The following is a 20,806-nucleotide window of genomic DNA, read 5'->3' as shown; positions in this document are numbered from 1 at the left end:
CCGCGGGGGGCCGGGGGGCGGGGGGGGGAGTGAGCGAGCGGCTGTGTGGTGCTCAGTTGCCGACTGAGATTAAACCACGACATCACTATATCCTCTTATCTCTCTATACCCTGTATTTTATAGTTCCCTTACCCCAACTTTTGCATACTGTTTCTCCTACAGGCATCTCCTTTTCCCCTCTTTCATTCCTCACGCATTCAAGTACTTTAATATTCCAGAAACATCACAAACAGATTCAGCACTTTCCATTTTTGTTCCCTTTTAGAGTTTCAACCAATTCACCTGGTATCAGAAGAATCCCAACTGTAAAACCAGCTAATTTATGGCCAACGGTAATTTATGGTAATATATGCTTTTTAGAGCAATACCTCCAAAGCACCATTTACAATTAGCTGCATTGTTTGAATCCAAGAACTGTTTCTTATAAAGTAAATATTTCTTAAAAATATGCCGACAAATGTGCTGGATTTTATTCACTTCATTTAATGCTGTTTAAGTAAGAGTAGGTCTCATTTTCCGACACGCCAATAAGAAAACTTTTGTCTTTTCACAAACTGGTTTTCAGTTTGGGGTTTTTTTTGGTAGTTGCCTCCTATAGTTGTGTGGTCTACAGCACACTGCTGCTAATTTAATTCTTTGGCTATGGTTAATATTAATACTTTATTGATTCCATTCCAGCTGTAATCCCTCCAACATCTCTTCTTAGGTACACTATCACTCTTTTGAGGAACAGAAGTAGCTCATCATCCTTTCAAGGCTGAGGATTTTTTCTCTACTTTGAGAGAAAAAAACCAGCAGCTTCCCACAATCCTCCATCCTCTCTCTCAGCTATTAAATTAGGTCATCTTCCATGATACTTTCGACTCCCATCACACCTAATGACAAGCTGCCACGTTTCCCAGATGTGTACCTCCTTGCTGGTCTTGTTCTTGCTACTTTGCTTAGAAGTCAGCAAGACTTTCAGTACGAAGTAGAGAGCCAGACTTCTCAGCTCTTCTCTGAAGCACTCAGGGCTCTGCCTCACTTCTTTTCCTCAGCCATTTAGCACCTCTGACTAGATGGTAAAATAAATTCACATAGACTTCTCACAAACTACCATTCCCTACCCATCCCATGAGAGCCATGATGCTTCAGTGATGAAGCCACCTCTCCCACTGGGAAGATTTCTGCAAAGATCTACCCTATTGCAGAACCGTGCATGTGGAAGGAAAAAGTGCACATGGAAGTTTGTATTAAAGCAGAAAAATTCTGTGCTGTCACCTATAGAAAAGCAGTATAGAAGGCAAAAAAAAAAGCTCAGGGAGAAAGAGGAGCAAAGATGATCCTCATTAAGACCTTTCCATATTCTCTCCAGTCTCTTCATTTGTTTCCCCAGTTTAGTGGGAATCTATGAAAGATTATTATGCACCAACATTGTAGTTACTGTTAAAAAAAGTACCAGTGCGGAGTTCCTTATCTGAGACAGGGCTCAGTGTTCATTTTTATCCAATTTAAATGCAAAACAGGCTAAAGTCTAGCACTGACCATCACTGTCACAGGGAATAGTACCTTCCACAGAATGCTCACTGGCATCATGAAAATCAGAAGTTATATTCAGTTATGATAATTTCAAGTACATCTGATACTTCATAGAGATGAGGTGTACTTCTCTCTACAAACGACTGTTAGGCAGGTAGAATAAGTTAATTGGTTACAATTTTTAGGTTTGGCTTTGTCTTTCATAATGCTGCTATGGGCTGCCAGTTTCAAAATTCTGATTAATCACTGCAGAGACTACACACAAGAAACCCCCACAGCAAGTCATAAATTAATTAGAAGGACCACCCAAGTGGAAGATGTGATCCCAGATATTATTGAATCATGTCTCTCCTTACCTATCAAAAAAACCCCAAAAAACTTCTGTAAACAGATGTGAACAGAAGCAATGGCCTAATTTTTACGGGCTTTTGGGGCGGGGAAAAAAAATGTGCAAAAATTTTTAGATTTCCTGACAACATAAATTAGCAAAAACCTACAGAGAATAGTGCACTTCAGCCCTAAAAAGGCTCAATATCCTTTCCCTATAGTTTTCTAACTCCAGCCAAGCAAATACCAGCGTTAGTTAGAAATGTCAATAGTTAGCTTCCAGAATAGTAGGAGTCATCATTTTATCTTATAATGGAAATAAGCAACTCCAAACTCCTGGAACTGCATCATGCCCAAGTACGCATGCCCAAGTGGCTAGGTAAAAATCTGCCATCTCATAGTTTATGGCCATTAGAAAGAAAACATTAAGAGTCCAGCACTTCTATTTATTAATAAGAATACAGTCCTCATTTTTTGTCACCAAAGGATCCCTTAAATAAGCGACTGTCTCTAGTTCACCACTTACAATTCATCACAATTTCCAGTCCAGTGAAAAAGCTTGAGTTATTTTCAGTTTAAACACCAAAGCTGTTTACATCCTGCAGATGCTTCCTACATAACTCTTCCCTCTTCCATGTTCTTCTACCCAATCTAGTTCACCTACTTGGTTTCTTACTCTCAAGATTCTCATAGCAATTGGGAAATGCTGAAGATGGCCTAAAGATGTGAAGCTACATTTTAAAGAGAAGATTCGAATTCTGATGCACTGTCTCATTTTAAAAGCTAAGGTTTTATTAAAGCACCAAATATTGAAGATTCACCTTTCAATCATAACAAGTGACAACTTTATTATAAACAAAATTCTACTGAGGTAGCAACGGGAAAAAGAAGAGGAGGAGGAGCAGCAATACTTTCACTATAAAAGTACAGTGTGAAAAGCTAAGTAATACCCCACATTACCTATACTTCATTTCTCTTATACATCGATCAAACATGAAAACCACCAGCAAAAGAGTAAGGAGCGTAGTATTAAAAACTAGTAACCAGGAATCCCAGTCAGTCAATCAGCTTAGTGAAAAATTCCCAGTTTATTCTAAACTTTTCCATTTGGTTTAACTAAATTCACAGCGGTACGTGATGGCATGTTTAAAAACCAAGATGCTTCACCAAATCACAACCTAATCACGCCAGTGCAGATGCTGCCACCAATTTTGACAGACCACAGAATTACGACTGGCTTCACTTCAATGCGATCCTTCAAACAGGAATGGAACACTGACTCCTCTGTTTATCCATCAGTAAGATGAACAGCTCTGACATCCTATCTATAAATACACCAAAAAATAGATTTTGAAGCTTTTATATAGTTGGACAAAATTAAAACCTCTTTTTTTTTTTTTGCAGTATTTTATTAACCATGTTGTGTTTCCACTTTAAACCAAATAAAAACTTGGTCTCATTGTCTAAAACCATTTTAAAGCTGTTGTTCATTACACTGCACAAGAATTCATAACAACAAATCTTAAGAGATTTGTACAAATTTGACATTACTGTAAGAATTCCATTAAGCAACATTTCTTTGTATTCTAAAGGACTCTGAAGCAAGAGCCTCATAATACCAACATGATAAAAGAGTGTTCTAGTTTTCAGAACTGCATTCAGAAGAGAGGTACAAATGAGATGGATCTAAATCACAAATGCCAAAGAAAAACTGTGAACAGAATTTATAACAGCTGATAGCTATTCCTGAAAGAAATGCATCTAAGCCAACTGCTAATATATTTGCAACCTAATTGCTGATGTACATTCATCTGTATATGTTTTCATTTGCATCTAAATATTCTTCCAGACAATCTTCAATGTATTTAACAACTTCTTCCTACTGGTCGCTTTGTATTTGCATTTTTTAATGCTTCTAGGACAGATTTTCAGTTTTTAGCTTTTACAGTGTACCAGCTCTAAAATGAAATTCAGCTTTTCCTGAAGTAGTCCAATTTAGCTTTTCTTCAGCATTTCAGTTGAAGTTCCTAATTCAAGATTATTTATCTTACTGCATAGCCTAGAATGTAAAACTATTCCTGTTGGAAAAAAAAATCCTTAACGGTATGTTCATTACAAAAATTGGAGAAATTCCAATTGGGATTAATTTCAAAACATTTTCTACAAATTCTACATTTTGTTACTAAACGATTACAGACACACACTCAAATAGATATGTACATATACACCTCAGAAATGACCTGAGCACCTTTAGCAGAGAAAGTCAACAACAGGAGGTCTCAAGCTTCCTGAAGTGTGCAAGTTGACTGCATCGTCTCCTCTAAAAGTTGCACAGGACTCCTCCCTCCCCACAACACAGATTAATCAAAAAGCTTTAGCTTTCTGCACCCTGTTAACACCAAGAAGCCACACCATTCACTGCATCAGCCAGTTCTGCACCAGTCCGCTAACAGACGTTCAGTCTAAGAAAAAGTCCACTGAATTGCAAGGTCCCTCCCTCCATAGGGCTGTCTTAATGTCAGTGCTACTTTTACATACCTTCCATTTCCTAACATATCTGCAAGCGATTCACAGATTATAAAAGCCAGGAAAGATCGGAATAAGCACATGTATTTCATTTTTAGTTTGATTTCTAGATGCTTTGATTTTCAGACATCTGATATTGTTATATGTCCTGCTGTTAGATTTTGCTAACAGCATCCTCTCTCTCTTCCCTACTCAAATTCTCACAAGCAGCCTGGAGAAGCCCTTGGTCAGCTCTTTTAAAATATTTGGATAAAAAAATGACCTTTAGGAGCTACTTAGCTTTCTTTAGGTTTACTGCTGGAATAGAAACTAGTTCATCACCATCAATTTGTGATGCTTCACATATTTTTTGTTTCTCTCAAATACAGAATGAAAATACTTTATTGAATATTTACCTTAATAACAATGCAGAAATGGCAGTTGCACCATTTCCATCTACTAGCAGAAGCTGTTTGAATTGTAACTGCCAGCTTTGCTTTCTCTTTCATGTTGTACTAATCACTTGCCTTAAGCTTGTCCTCTCATCCACCTGAGATCGTTCAGAGCTCCCCGTTAGCCAAGTTCCCTTGTGATCAGCTTGTCAGCATAGTCAGACACATAAGAACCACGAGCACACTTGTAAGTATTATAGGTTTTATGTTCACTTATACATTACAAAAAACAGTTCTTCATTTCTGTTGCTTTACACCTACACAATTTATAAAAAACCTTTAATTTTAAGATTTGAATGGTTTTACAGAATTCCTTAAGTCTTCATATCTGGCCTTGTTTGTGTTTTGAAGCTATTCTGCAAGAAGGGTGCGTTACTGCACTGCTACATGTAAGAGAAAGCAATACGTGTATCCTAACATAAGCTCCAATGTCAGGTAACCGTTCTGCAAAAATAAATACTAAGTTAATACCACATGGTACAGACAACAAAGCAGTCTTCCAGGCTCTCTGAGCACACATGCTATCAATGAACATATATTAGGGCCAAATGATGAGAATCACCTGCAATTTCTAAGCACTGAATCTGACTTTAGCCAAAAAACCATCAACATTCATTTAATTTATTTTTTAAAAGGATGAGCAGGAATCTCTAAATGAAAGTCAACAACCATTTTGAGGATCTCTTAGTATGTCAGGGAGGAAGACAGCAAGTACTGACACAAAGCAAGACATGCCATACTAAAGACTATCTCCTGCAATTAAAATACAAATCCACAAGTCTTGTCCACTACTTATGTCTTTCAGATCCACAGCTCCTGGCAATTACCAGAAAGTGATGTTCTTACAAGCAGTAATTAAAAGTAAGAATTAACATAGTTGGAACAATAACAGAATAGGCAAATATCAAAGACACTATTAATGACAAAGTCTAAAGCAAGAGGGTTTCTACACAATAATGTTCAGGGTACAGTGCTCTCCTAAAAGGTCCTACAAGTATTATTGCCTAAAATGCATGAAAAATTGTCCAAGTTCATATCACAAAATCAGAAGATGAAGATTCTTGATGCAGTGAGACAGAAAAGCTAAAACTAGCAAACTTCACAGTAAAGCTTTCTGCTTTACAGGGATACAACAGTATTGCTTCCTCCATTCCACCCTAACTTTCACATTCAGAGTAACAGATATAAAACACCACTTTGTGGCAAATTCACTTTGTCTTGAGCAAATAGTCTCTATTAAGCAAAGCAAATGCCTACATCAGCCTGCACATAGTGCCTGTACGTGGCACTGCGGCATGCACACATTTACTGCCAGCAAGTCATTGCACGAGTTACATTGCATTTTTCCTCACTTACATGAGAGGAAACACATGCGCAAGGAGTAAATTGGACAAGCGTAGTGCTTCAGCAATTGAAGTTCCACACAGTCAACAACTCATTTCTCAGGCCTTGCTAGAATGAGCTTAAAGCAGAGTAAACATTTCAGTGAAACTGCATACAAAGAATAAGAACCTTGGCAAAAATTAAACCAGATGAATAGAAATACATCAGCAAAGCATGTAGAGCTGGAGGAGGGAAAGGGATACAAAAGCAGTGTTTTAACGCTGTCAGAGATGCACCAATAAACTCCCTCCTCATTACAATATCATCAAGTTAACAGATGGCAAAGCATTAACCAAACAAGAGGGTGTTGAGAACTGCTAGAAAGAACAACACAGGAGGCTTTACAAGATACCAGCAGATGTTCCTGACTGTGTCCAAAAAAATGCAATCACCTATATATCCAAAAGGAATTTCACTATCTCAAACAAGAAGGTTAAAAGGCATCAAGCTAGATTTAAAACAAAACAGTTCTAATGGGCTTGCTGGTATCACAGGCAGCCTCCAGCAATGTTTTGACTACCTTAATGTTATTCCCTTTCCACATTTCTCTAGATTTATGTTTTATCCTTTGAAAGACAGAAGTACCTGCACACACGTAAACTCAGACTCCTTGCTCCTTTTGATACAGTCCAGAGCAAGATGGATTTTGAGAAAATAACAGAATTTAAAAGAAATTGAACTGAAGATGAAGACTCAAACTGATTTGACTGGACAAGGTAACCAGGGCTGTAACTGAAGCTATGTCTAGCAGAGGGACAGAATGGTAGAGTCCACATGCATGATGCTGGACACAGGATGCTGGGTATATGACACTGGACTTCCCAGTGCTACACACAGATTATGCAGAAGCAGAATAACTACGAGCAACATACAGACCATTGGACTTACTAAATAAGAAATGAAGTATTGAGGAGACTCTCCTTAGGCTCTTCTTAATAAAAGCCAAGCTCTGAACTACTTATTTCATCTACTTAAAATGTACAGTCTCACTGCTCCTGCTCAGCTATTCCCACCACAGGCATTCCCAAAAGATGAAAAGTTCTTTAGGTTTTCTATAAATTCTACCTCAAGAGGCAGTGCCCTGATTAGACATTGAAGAGAGACTATCAAGAGCTACCCCAAAAAAACAAAAACACCGAAAACTTGCAATTGGTAACCTTTGCTTTATTTCTTTCTGCAAATAAAATTCTTCCTTGGAGAGAAGGGATCTATACCAGTACAGAAAAAACTGTAATAAAGGAAATGTTTATACACTGAAATCCCTGAAAGATTTCTTGTAGCATAACACTGCTGACAAATACTCATTAGAAAGCCCTCCTCCCAAAAAAAGGCACAATAAGAATTACAGTGGTTAAGAGGGTAAGTGTAATTTCTAGGTCACTATATAGCAACAGTGTTCCACTCAAACACTGGTCTCAATTCATGCTTAACTGAGAGAGTTACACACTGAATCTGTCAGTAGCAGATGTTCTGCTTTTACTTTGGAAAAATGCCTATATTGGGGGGAAAACGAACAATATTTTATGTCCCACACATAAAAGCACTACAACAAGCTCTGGAATGTGTGCAGCATGTCCCGCAGCTCCCATATTATTTGGTAATAGCATGAAAGGAAGCAGTACTGATGTTTACAGCAGCATTAAGATGCCCTGAACAGTTTTAAGAAGGGGATGATAGTATTCCCATCTTATAACCTGTAAAGAAAACTAAATCACAAAGAAATTAAAGGAACTTGCCACAATAACTCATTGGGCATAAAGAAAAGGCAGAACGTACCCATGCAAACAGTGGCCAATCAACTATGCCACGTTGCCCCTCTAAGACAAAGAAGTAACTGGCATCCCCCAGGAGCAGGGTCAAGGCCAAGCACTCTGACACCCAGAGCTTCAGCAAGTACACAGGCAAAGGGGTACACAGCAAATAAAACACAACCTGCCTGTTTTTCACTCACATTTAGCTCTTAAAAAGCATTAATATTGATTATACTTTTCCCTATCCTGTTTTAACAAAACAGCGGGTTTGTTTTTTCTTCATTGTACGTTTCTCAACACAGACAACACCAGAGTCCTTCCTGAGCATACAGACAGACACAGCACAGGTCGCAGGGAATAAAAAACCTAGAGAAAACAGTTACCATCAAGAGCTGAGAACATGGAAAGAAGTGCAAGAATAGAGGCACCACTGTAGGTATTTCACTTGAGAGTTTTTTCACTGAAGTGCCTTCTCAAATCCAGGCCGACAAGAAGCAGAGCGCTCAAACCAGGCAGCTGCACAGCAGAAGGCAGCATGGAGATGCAGAGCCTTGTCGGAGCACTGCTGGAAAATCCCCATGGGCATTTCTTTTGCTGCAATTTACCTTCCTACCAGCAGCAGCCGAGTCCTTGGAAAAAAAACACATGGAACGCCTGATCAGAAGAAAACTTGGGTTCTCTGATATTTCAAAATCCTATCAGGAGTTTATATCACTGAAGTTGATACTCCTGCTAGCACATTAAATAAAGTATAAAACAAGAAATGCCTGGTGGGGGTTATCAACATTCCCTGTCATACGACAGGAATGAGACATGCGTAGGCAAGACTTAACTTTCTCATGCTGTGGTTTGAAGCCACATCAGGATATTAAAAAAAACTCTGGTGCAGCACTGTCAAGCAGATTTACTTAGTGCTGCTTCTATTTCTCAATACACCCGAATCAAAAAGAGGAGAGGAAAAAGAAGCACTTTAACGCTTACTAAATCACCAACTTGTGCATCCAGTTAAAGGTGTATGCTGGTAGAGATTGCAAATCAATGGACTGATATAAATTACTATTATTGTTTAAAACATTCTCAATAAGAAATACAAGGAAACTTAAGCAGCTAGAAAGCAAAGATTTATAAAAATAATTACTGAAGTAAAAGTCATAGAAACAATACACATTCATCCTGGACCATCAAGGCTCATGGACAATTAGAATACTGGGACAATGACTAAATTGATCATTTGAGAAGTTAGAGCATTCGAGCAGCACTGTTTAGAGAAAAATAATCATCAGTAAAGTGGCAAGAGCAATCCAGACACTAATTATTCTGTAAAAGTAATTTTTATCCACAGAGAAATACCATAATAAATGAATGGAAGACAAGAAATGAAAATCACTGTACTATGGAGAGAATTGGAGTCATGGAAAATAAGCAGCATGGGGAATTGCACAAGTAAGTCTTGTCAATCAAAAGCAACCAGCTTTACTGTATGGTTTTGAAAGGATCGGATGAAGGGTAAAGCAACAGATGTCCTATCTGAATAATAGTAAAATATTTGATAAAAATCTCTCTCAAGACTGTTACTCTCCAAAATCAACTCAAATTGGCTTGGACAGTAACACTACGATGTGACCTGAAACCCAATGACTAGTCATAATAAAAAAGTGAAAAACCTAAAGCAGAAAATAAAAATAAATAGATAAAAAGATGAGCTTTTCAAGGGCTGGGAAACCCTCCAGCCGCCACACTGAAAAGTGCTGTATCAATTTAGACTGATGTTCTCAGAAGTTAAATGATAAACAGCAGTGGACTTCAAGTCTTGATTAGTGGGATACTGCAAAGACTGAAATTAGTTCTGATGCTATTCAGAAACAGAAGCAGGACTGAATATGTTCATGAGGTCCACAGATGGCATTTGCAGGTGGTAACAAACTTTGCAGATAAATTGCAATTGCCAGTTGGTACAAAGCAGTAATGAGATGACCTAAAGTGATTAAAAACTGATATTTTTTTTTTTAACAGCAAAATAAAGATTCAGTGGGTAGGGGGAAGGGACAAATGGCAGGAAGAGATCAAACTGATAGACATGGAAAAAGAAAACACTAAACATATTTCATTTTAGAGAAAAAATAACAAGAAAAAATAGCAGGGGATGATATGGTAGATCAGTTCAAAAGGTAAAACCAAAGACCCTTCTAGAGTATACTATCTGAATACACAGCTCCAGAGCGTGCTACAGAGAAGAGGACCTGTATGCACCACATCAATAAAACTCATCTAGAAAATGTCCTTCATTCCTGCAAAATCTACATCAAGAGGAGCAATTAAGGTGATTTAGAGTTTGTTCCCTACAGCACCTACATACACTCCACTACCTTTCCAAAAAGTTGTCTCCAATCTCAGCTTGCACAGAATGGGCTCACTACAGACCTTGCCTTCCTGTAGCCAAGCCTAGGGCTAATTAATGCATCTGTCTCAGCCACCATGATATAGTCAGATATGTACCATGCTGTACACAATTTAATACTCACAATTATTCAAAATACAAATGCCACAAAATTTCACTAACCCCCATTAAGAAAAAGAGATCAAGAAAGCTATTTCTTAGCTTCTGGTTTTCATGGTCACATACAGTCTATAGGGAAAAAAAAAAAGGGTAAAAGCCTAAATAGCCTGAAAAGCTCTTTTTTTACAAAAGTGTTTGGGGGGAAAAAGCAAACAAACAAAAAAACCAACCACATACTTCTGCACTTTTTTTTCCAAAGCCAGTAAAACTTCTCAGCTTTGCTGCAGTCAGTCAAGTTTCATCACCAAAACCAAAGGTTGGTTTTGGTTGTAACCTATTTAGAAAATGATGACAGTGTTTAAAAAGCTTCCTCTTTAGGCCACTGAGAAATTACTAACATTCGCAGAGCATTTCATTGTGCTTTATTACAGCTCCAAAGTGCCACACCAAGGTTCAACTTTGCAAATACAGATAGCTTCCAATCAAATTCATGGAAAAACGTTACTTACAGTGGATGCAACACTAGATTAATGTTGTTATACTTACCAATCAGCCAGCAGGGCTTCAAAGAAAACACAGGAAATTGCACATAAATATTGCTCTGTCCCATTTAATATGTATTTCTAAAGTTAGAGCATGAAAGCGTTAAATATTTTTGTTTTCCATTAAAAACACCCTTTACATGGCAAGGCAATTAAGTTATTTTGGCGTCCACTCCACATAAAGCAGCTGCTGTACAGTATGTTTTACTTTATAAAATATCTTTAATCAGCACACTGACTAGTTCTGTCATTTATAATTAAGGAGGTAAATGGCAGGTGCAGCATTAATTAGTGAAATTGAAGTCTCTCTGCAAGACATGCAGTCATACCAACTTAACACTTCCTAGGAATAGAAGTGATTGCTAACAGCTTTGCACCACAAACTTGACTAGGTAAGACCATGATGAGAAAGAGGGGCATTTACAACACAGTTATGCTTCCAAAGCCTTTACAATCTTATATTACCAGATTCATTTCTTAAACTCTTCCTCCGAAAGCAAGAATAGAAAAATACTTCAGGAGCGCAAAAGCCTACCCACTAAACCATCCTGCAAGAGTCTGTTTCTGCCCTACAAACACCGGGAGGGGCAGGGGGCAGAGGTACAGATCAAGAAAGAGGCAAAGCGGTTCTCTTAGTTTAAAAGATTTTCCCAGCCAACAACTAAGAAATGGGCTAGCCCAACATTTGGAGAAATGCCCACACTCATAATTTAAAGACAGACAGTTGTTGCTATCCCTTCCCAACATGAAAGTAGGACCACCAGTCCTACAATTATCCTCATAACAATTCTGCGAATGACACCTTAAGAGGTTGTGAGGTTTTTGGAGAACATCCATAGTCTGTGAGTTAAATTAAATCTCTCCTCCCTTTTAAAACTGCAGAGGTTATTTTGGCTTGAAGGACTTCTGAAAGGTAGCCTTACAGCTATTTACAAATCTTTAGAACATGCACATTCAGCAAGAAGTCCTACAAGATGAGCAACACTTCCAAAGAAGTGGTAGTCATCCTCAACACCGGTACTATGTTGTGCTGGGTCCTTGGCAGACCACAGCCCAGGGTGGTGCATTCATCATCTCCGTGTTCACCTGTTCTGCAGAGTCCCCAGGTACCACCTCAGCATGCAAAATTGTTCATAAAAACAGGTGCAGTTGGCAAGATTAAAATAATTACAGTGTTCATGGTCTCATTTGTAAACTAATAGTCTGCTCATCTCCAAGCAAATGCTCTCAGACACCATTGGGTTTGGCCAAACTAAGACTGCAATTTGAAAGAAGCCAAGAAGCCCCACTTTCGCATTACTTCAAGGCAAAAAGGTTACCCCTTCTGGCTGCCACATTACCTAAGCTACGTTTCAAAAACAACTCAAATATGTGTCCTTCAGAAGTGAAAGCACAACAGTACCATCAAACAATACATTTAGTAACACAGTAGTAGTAAAGTAGTAGTAAAGAGCCTTCTGCATTAAGAGAATCTGCATTTCTGCCTAAACTCACATAGCAGATTCCCACATCTGCCTTAAATAGAAAGCAATATAAACACCAGGCAAAGAAACTGTGCTATGAACTAGATGACCAGCTGTAGACCTCTGTAAAATACCAACCTCACAAATACTGTACAAGGCGTTGAATTGATTTGTGCTTCAATGATGTTAAATGAATGTTTCTTCAGTGGGTAGATAGTGCCTTCCACATGCACAGAAACAAGCACTTCCAAGGCAAACTATAGTAGATAAACAGCAGCGGAGGGAAGGCAAACTTGTTTGTGTTTTTCTTTCAGTGCTAATTTTGACTTAAAATTGAGTCTTCTGGGAAGGAACACAATCCCTAGCTGTGTGCAGTACCCCCTGCCAACCAACTTACGAAGCAGAACTGCTACTGACTCACAAATTAGTTATTCATCCGTCCTCCTTCTGACAAGCAGAAAAAGTACATGACAACGGCTGACAGAAGAGAAAACAAAGATTCAAACAGAGGGATTCAGGAAGGGTAAGGAGGAGAATTTAGAAAACAAGGGTGCTGTGATAAAGACAATTTGTTATACTCTGCAAGAAGACACAACTACAATAAACCACTTTTAACCAGACTTGTAATTCTGTAAATGAACCAATAACAAGCACTGCACAAACAAATCAATAAGGCCACCGTTTATAAACACCACAATATTTTGTTCGAAAATGCAAAATGAGACAGTGGAATTTCAATAGTATTTTTAAGCCCTTTCAGATTAGGCACAGTCAGCGTGGGTATGAAACAGCTGATTTGAACTAGCAGAAGAGAACTTAGGGGGAGGAAAAAGGTTTGTCTATAAACGGGAACAAGCATCACTAGGGAACACACTTTAGAGAGTACACATGGGGGTTAAACAGAACCTACCCTCGCAGACAGGTGCAACTCTCAGCTGAAATATGTCAGACAGCAGTATTCACATTTTTATGCTATCACAAACAATTTCAGTTCCCAGGCAGGTCTAAGACAGTGATATTCATATAAACTCTCCGAGAAGACAGCAGCCATACCCTACCATATGGTCTGGCACAGTTCAGCATATGGGATTGGTTGCGATTGTTTTCATTTTCCCAAAATTAGCATTAAAATATAAGTGATAGCTTCAATTAGAAGCGAAGCAACCTGAGCTCATAATATTAAATTAGAAGTAATCCAATATTCTGAGACAATGTAGACAACAAAAAAATTTACAGTTTGTTAGAGGGTATAAATACAATGAAGACTGAGAAAAGAAACGAACACATAAATAAATCAATTCTTCCACTACTATGGCACTGAGCAATATTTACTACCAATGTGGACAGAAAGAGAGGTGTTTATGACATACTCACAGAACAGAATTAAAATCACATTCCCCAGTCTGTCAGTTCATATCAAAAAAAGTATCAAAGAGGCTAAAGTACCTTCTGCCATTCAAAAAGCTTCATTAGCTAAGGCGGCTGCAAACTGGTAAAGCAACTTGAAAAAGCCTGTTTTACTATTGAACTTGTTCAGTCTTAACACAAGACTTCTACTTTTCTTTATGGTTCAGCTTCCTTTCATGGATGGGCTCCAATTCTAAAGGTATTCTCTATCAAATGGTGGTGGATCATTTGATATCATATGACCAATACCAATTGATCACATTTTGTATCATTGTACGTACATATCACTACAATTCACAACGAATGATTTGGTAGAATCTGATTAAAATGAGATAGCATTCCAGCTCTACAGACAGTTACATTATATGAAGTACTCACATACATCAGAACACAGTTAAAAGATACGTCTTACTTTCCCATCCAAACTGCATAGCTTTCAGGGAGTTGTGGAACAAAAAGCATGGATCTTCCAGTATCAACATCTACTGCTCCAAAGCAGCCTGCTTCAGTTACTCCAAAAGTCCAGTGAAAGTAAGATTCCTAAGTTAAGACAAAATATATTCTTAAAAGAAAACCCTCACTTCTACCAGCTCTAAAAATACACTACAGTACATACTAATTCCTACTTCCATGTATCCGAAAGAGATCTCTCTTGCTTTTGGAGGACGGGAAGTGGTTTAGGTCTAAAGCTTTTCAGACTGATTAGTTTTAGGCTACAACAATACAAATCTCTCTGTTGACAACTGGAAAGGATCAGAGATTAATAAGCTACCATAAGAAATAAACAGGTCAACTCAGCACAATAAACATACACCACACAATAAAATACATTCTTCCAATCTAGAATTAGGCAACGTAGTATCAGGAAGAAACAATCATGCCACATGAGACAAGGCAAAAGCAGAGTGCAGATTCATTGGGTTGTGATGGCACAGTGCTGAAGTGAAGACCCAACCTCCCCCAGAAAAGAGGAAGCTGCACTGGGAACAGCCTTTAGCCAAGAGTTATTTTAAGAACAAGCAAGCAAACAACAAAACACCTAACAATAGAGAGATGAATTTTGGTAAGGACAGAGGTATGCTCTGATACCCTGAAAGGTGCATCTCCTGTAAAAACAGACCAATAACTACATTAAGATGTGCGCTGTCTAGATTAGAATTTATTGGGTTTGTTTCTTCATAACATACAACAGCTCAATTAAATTCTCAAAACAAAGTTCTGTAGCAGCCATGCAAAGTATGGGGTATGCATAATTAGAGTTCTGTTACGCCAACATCCCCAAAAACTAAGAATGCATTCAGCATGACATTAACAACTGAAGTCCTATTTGTGGCAGAACACCACATGGGTACTTAAGGAAGAGTCTAATTTGAGAAGACACATGTTGTAAATTCTAAGATACATCCTGCTTTGTAGAATACACTATTTATAAAAGCTTGAAATACACTTTTTAGGTCCACCGTAACTGGTTTCACTACAGAAAGAAGGTTAGTTTTTGGGTCACAGACAAGACTGAAAAAGCTAAGAAATATTCCATTGCCATCTTTAACATTATGTTAAACACTGATAGGCAGTAGGGCCTTGAACAGGTTTAGGCCCTTTAAACCAGATAATGAGCCTGCATACTAAAGCACTGAAAGAGGGAGTAACTTGAAGCTGAAGAGGCAATGTTATAAAGAAGCCAATTTATTTAAGTGAAGCAAGGCAATGCACACATGAGAGATAAAGGGAAAGTAATTAAAAACCATTTAAAAATTCATGCAGTTGAAGAGAGTTTCTTAATTTGATTTGAAGTTTTGATTCAGCTCTTACCTGGCGAAACACAATACCAGTATCAGTACAGTATCTCTGGGTTTCTTCTCCACCCTGCAGCAGAACAACTGAATTCTTCTGGACATCCCTATTCTGTCTCAGGCGATCACACAGTCGTCTTCTATTCAGGGCAAAGAGTGCTACAGGCACTTTCAAGGTCTCATTCCCCAGCCAAAAGGAGGGTCTAGAAAAGATTTTTTTAATTGACAATTAATGGAAGACAAAGACAGTGGTTAGCACAATTCAAACACACAGTGTTTGTTACTTTAGTCTAGAGCAGAAAACTCTACAAACAAGATGCTAATCACTCAAGGGGAAGAGATGCTGTATACAAGCATCGCTCTCGAGTGATGATCAAACATTGTTCATACAAGTACCAAAGGAAAAAGATGGCAACAGGAGACAGGGCTGGCTGCAGCTATGGCCCACAGCATGTCACTTGTTACATTCCTTTAGGTAAAGCAACACGAAAAGTAGATGCAGAAAGCGACAACAGCCTACGTCGGCTGAGTAAAGGCAAAACAGGAGAGAAGAAAATGAGTTCTGAGTTACTGAAAACAGAAGTGGAAGGTTACATTAAGTCTGGCGAATTTCAGCAAGTCCTGGGAAACGTTCAGTACCTGAAACAGGGACTGGAGAGAAAAGATGGCAGATAGCAGATGCAGGACAACAGCATTTCCCGTACTCACACAGTACCTGCAAATTTCTTTTCTATGTACATATGTTTATTCTTGCAGGCATACAAGCGGCTTCAGCAAGTGACTGAACTCACACCCGTGGCCGCAGGAGCATGTCCCTGGTACCAGTGACCTCCTGCTATACATCACCACCTGCCCCTAAGGCAGCACAAACGTGCTGAGACAGCCCAGAAAGTTTCTGAAAGATTGTACTCAACAGAGCCGCAACTGGGAGAATACAGTTTAAAAGTAGAGAGCGCTCTCTTAAAATAAACTGGTTATTAAGTAATTTAAGGTTTTTAAAGTACTACAAGAATATATTGCTGATTCATTCACTTTTGATATAGGTCCCTACCTGCACTTTTTGGAGCTTTACCAGTAGAAGCACAGTAGCTTATTGTAGGATTTATTTTTTTTTAATCAGATGAGGAGAGAAGAATCTAAGAGCACTCCCTTTTTTTTTATGTTTAATATAGAAAAGCTGTGCTTTGGAGCTTCACTATTACAGATGAATACTGTGTTACCAAAAAAATCCTATGATTTAAGTCCAGTTTGTCCCTCCACCTCAGCTTCTCTCAGCTTATTGAAGACTAACTGGCTAGATGGTCATTTTCTATCAGATACGCTTCTAGAGGAGATGACAGAAAGGTGCAGTCAAATTGTTACTATGTTAAAATGACAAGAAATTAAGCACCAAGGGACTTAACCTTAGAGAAGCAGAGCTCCACATCTTAATTATTATATAGTTTTCACTGGCAAGATGAAAGCTAACCTTTGATTTATAGCTGCATAAAGTAACCTTCTGAAAGACTTTATCAGCTTCAGAAATGCAAACCCTATAATTTCTTACTGCAGACACAGCATAAAAGAGCTAATAAAATATTTTATTTTACTTGTTTATAACTACTTGATATAACAGCGTAAGTAATTTTAGAAAGTGAAAGACTGCTCTTGCTAATCCAATTTTCAAACTATCTGCCTAGGAGTTCAGCTGATGGTGCACAAAACCCAAATGTGTCTATTTTTATTACTTCCCACACACACCTGATAACCCAGCACCACGGGAGGTGATCATGACAAGGGCTGCAGACTACCTATTGAGGATCATCAGCATAGAGTGGAAGCACAGTATAAGCTTTCGTTTTGGGGTACCCATGTCTGTAGGAAGAATGAAGAAAGTTCATACAATCCTAGCAAAAGCTACTTAAAGTTTTAAATCAGATAGCGAACCTTAAACTAAATATGGGCAAGGCTTTTCAGGTGCAAAGCTCTAGCTCAGCAACTCAGCAATGCACACGAGGTTGAAAATGCTGTTATCCAAGCAAGATCACCCCCTGGAGTAACTCCATGCAGGGGCCTGGAAATCATACGCTCATCTTATTGTAACTATAAAAGGGAAGAGAGAACATCATCAGATACCCTTATGCCACAGGTTGCTCTCAGATCTTTGTATCTGCTGATTAAAAAAACAAAACCAAAAAAAGGCAGAGGTCGTAGCACAACCTGTCTTATGTTTTGCTTCAAAGGAAGGAAAAAAGTCACCTTTGTTGTAGTTTTACCCTCTTCACAAGTTTTTTTTTTTTTTTGCTGTGATTTAAAAAAAAAAAAAAAGGACTCTGACCTCCCTCCTTCTTCAGGCCTATTCTTACACCATGGAGCTTGTAGGAAGCTGCTACAAAGGCTCATTTTCATCTCCATTAAGTTTAGTATTAACGCTTTTATTGCACTTAAAACCTTTGACAACCAAAATGAGACTCAAGGAGAAATAATGATGTCAGGCAGCAATTCCTACTGGTAGTCTCACTAAGTCACTTTAAGAGTGTCTTTTACTGGGATCTTAACACTCAAGCTGAAATGCATTCTGGTGCAAAATGACAGTTGTTCTGCACATTTTATCTAAGCCCATGGCAAAACTGTGTTCTTCCTTATATATAACAGATCCCACTTTCCCTGCTTGAATTTGATGCCACAGTATTCATCAACAGCAGAATTTGGCCCTGTACAGTTGTTTTAAACTCGCACAGTTTTTTCACAGGCATGGCCTTGGTCTCTATTTTAATGCTGCTGTAACAGTCACAGCAGCTGAGCACGCTGGACCCTACAGCAAAGGCTGCAGGACACAGGAGGGATGGGCTGAGTGTTGCAAATATTGCTCTGTTCCTCAGATACCCTGCTGAGCAATCGGTATGTTAATTCATGCCTTGGACAGTACGAGCTTGCCAGGCAACAGAGCTACTTTCACAACTGAAATCCTGCAGAGAAAACCAGCTAGGTTTCAGAGAGGACTAAACTTACAGAAGTTTGCTTCCTCCACAGCCTTTGTTCTCTCCTCCCTCCTGCAAGCACTCAGATACCAAACCGACAGACTCATAGATGGACTAACAACACGGCAAGATACCCACAGGTGCTGCTTTGCTTCCAGAGGTTGGGTCACTCCGCATGCATGAGCCCAGTGCGAGCTTTCCACAACTTATGCAGAGAGCTCTTTTCAGAGACTAGCACCGACAGGGGAATTTAAGTCTTACAAAAAAAGAGCATGGCTGTACACCTGGCTTTCTATTGCAAATAATGATTTGAGAAGAGAACTTTCACAGTACTCAAGATCACAAGAAAAGTCTTCACACACAGGACTGGCTGCGTAACCATCACTCTGTTGTGACCACTGCTCTGTTACTAAGAAATACATGACAGGTAAATAGGTTACGACTGGCCTGGTCTTCTTTCCATATTCCTTCCAGCCCAACTGTTACAAACCCCTGCGACTACGCAGTACTGTCTATACCATGACTATTATTTAGCACTTTTTCAGTTTCAAATACAAGAAGTCATTGCAATGCAGTAAGTTGAGTGGGTACATGTATATAAAACTGCCTCACATATGTATCAACCCTGCAAATGCACATGCAATTACAGTGCAATCAGTGTAAAACACTGTTATTTGCCACCTAACAATACTACCACAAAGTTCTTTCTAGAGAGGGAATTACAAGCTTTCAATTTTGGTCCGGGATCTCTAATCACTCAGTTTATATCACAAAAGACACACAAATATCAGAATTTAATCCGTACAATACATTGGCTGATCCTTCAAGGTCTGTTTCTTCTGTTAGTGCAAGGACTCTGGTGTCTCCAGTCACAAACTCAACTCAAAACTCTAGTGTAGAGTTATACATTTGATAATGAAGCATAGTTAATGCAAGCACTGCTTTGTGGTGCATGCTTCTTTGAAGCTCTGCAAGTTTCTGCAAATAAGCATTAATCAGTGTTGGAAATGGCTACTTGCAAGACCAGGACAGGACAAGCGAGGCTCAGCTTCCTCATTTCCTCTAGTCTGGTACCAGAATTCAGCCATTGCTCAGTCTGGTAAAGGCCTCCCACAGTAGCTGACAGTTTCCCTGCTGGCTGTCACACACAATTTTTATGATCACTTAGGCCCAAGCCCACACAAGAGCTCTTTTATTTAATTATACTGGAAGTGAAATGTAGCTAGGAACGTTAAACTACATCTGCTTCTTTAAAGGATATTTTTCTTTTGCCTGGAACTGTTTGTTTTCAATGTTTATTTCAGAAGTTTTATAGTTTTGGAGAGCTTACATTTTGTTACTTTATGATCCATCTCATATTTTGGATTTGTTTTGATGCAACCACCAGAACACACTGGTAACCCCAAAAATCCTATTTTATTTCTGGTTTTCCCACCATTTTTCAGTTAACCTTTTGTACTTCTCTTTTTTTCAGAAGAAAATTCATGGACTGCCATTTCTGTTCAACTGAGGTCATGCAGACAGGATCCAGATTTCAATGAAGATGAGAAACCGCTGAAACTACTTTTCAAGAAGTTATCATGTGTTTGTTGACTGGGCCTTATTTATTTGTTTTTGAGCAACAGAGTCATCAACATCAGCCTGAAGTCTAGCCAATTTTTAATGTTGTTTCCACATTAAATATGTGAAGTGCAAGAGGCCTACAACGCTAACAGCGGCACAAGCAAATAAGCAATACAAGGGAGACAGTAAAAGCAACTACCGCTGTTTAAGGCATAAACTGGATGTCTTCTTCATGGTGAACTCAGTGCTCCTTGTAAATAAGTCAACAACTTGAAGTCCCGGGCCCATTCGATGTCCCTCCTACCTACCCAGCCCAACCTTGCTCTCAGCAGGGCTGGGCAGGAGCGTCCCTCCACAGGGAATGACCAGTCAGCACTGGGTGAAACCAGGGGCAGGAGAGGACCTCACAGGGGAGCAACCTCCACCCAAAGATGAAAGAGTCAGAGCCAAGTCCCAGCTTGGGACCTCTTTTTGGCAACTATGAAAAGTTCCCCCCTCATTTTGATACATTTTTAATGGCACCTTCTTAAAGCACTAGAAGAAACAGCCGAATTTAGCTATAAAATGTGGGAGAGGCCTTGCACTAAGTAATCCACAGCCACTTTTAAGCGTGATTTCCCAAACCTAATGCAACATAAGGATAAC

At 38.9% G+C, this 20,806-nt stretch overlaps 1 protein-coding gene across 1 annotated transcript in view; it reads right to left on the bottom strand.

Annotated features, from left to right (window-relative positions):
• The window catches only part of PEPD (peptidase D), a 160,621-nt gene that overhangs the window by 123,578 nt on the left and 16,237 nt on the right, over positions 1–20,806 (bottom strand). The window contains exons 2-3 of the mRNA XM_009320321.1: positions 15,658–15,841; positions 14,258–14,385 (exon numbers count right to left, since the gene is read on the bottom strand). Of these exons, the coding sequence (XP_009318596.1) occupies positions 14,258–14,385; positions 15,658–15,841 (312 nt within the window). The remainder of the gene's footprint in view (positions 1–14,257; positions 14,386–15,657; positions 15,842–20,806) is intronic.

Source organism: Pygoscelis adeliae, unplaced genomic scaffold (assembly GCF_000699105.1).
Source record: "Pygoscelis adeliae isolate BGI_AS28 unplaced genomic scaffold, ASM69910v1 Scaffold62, whole genome shotgun sequence".
NCBI lineage: Eukaryota > Metazoa > Chordata > Aves > Sphenisciformes > Spheniscidae > Pygoscelis > Pygoscelis adeliae.
Note: the sequence above shows the minus strand (reverse complement) of the source record. Positions and strands in the feature narration are given on the sequence as shown.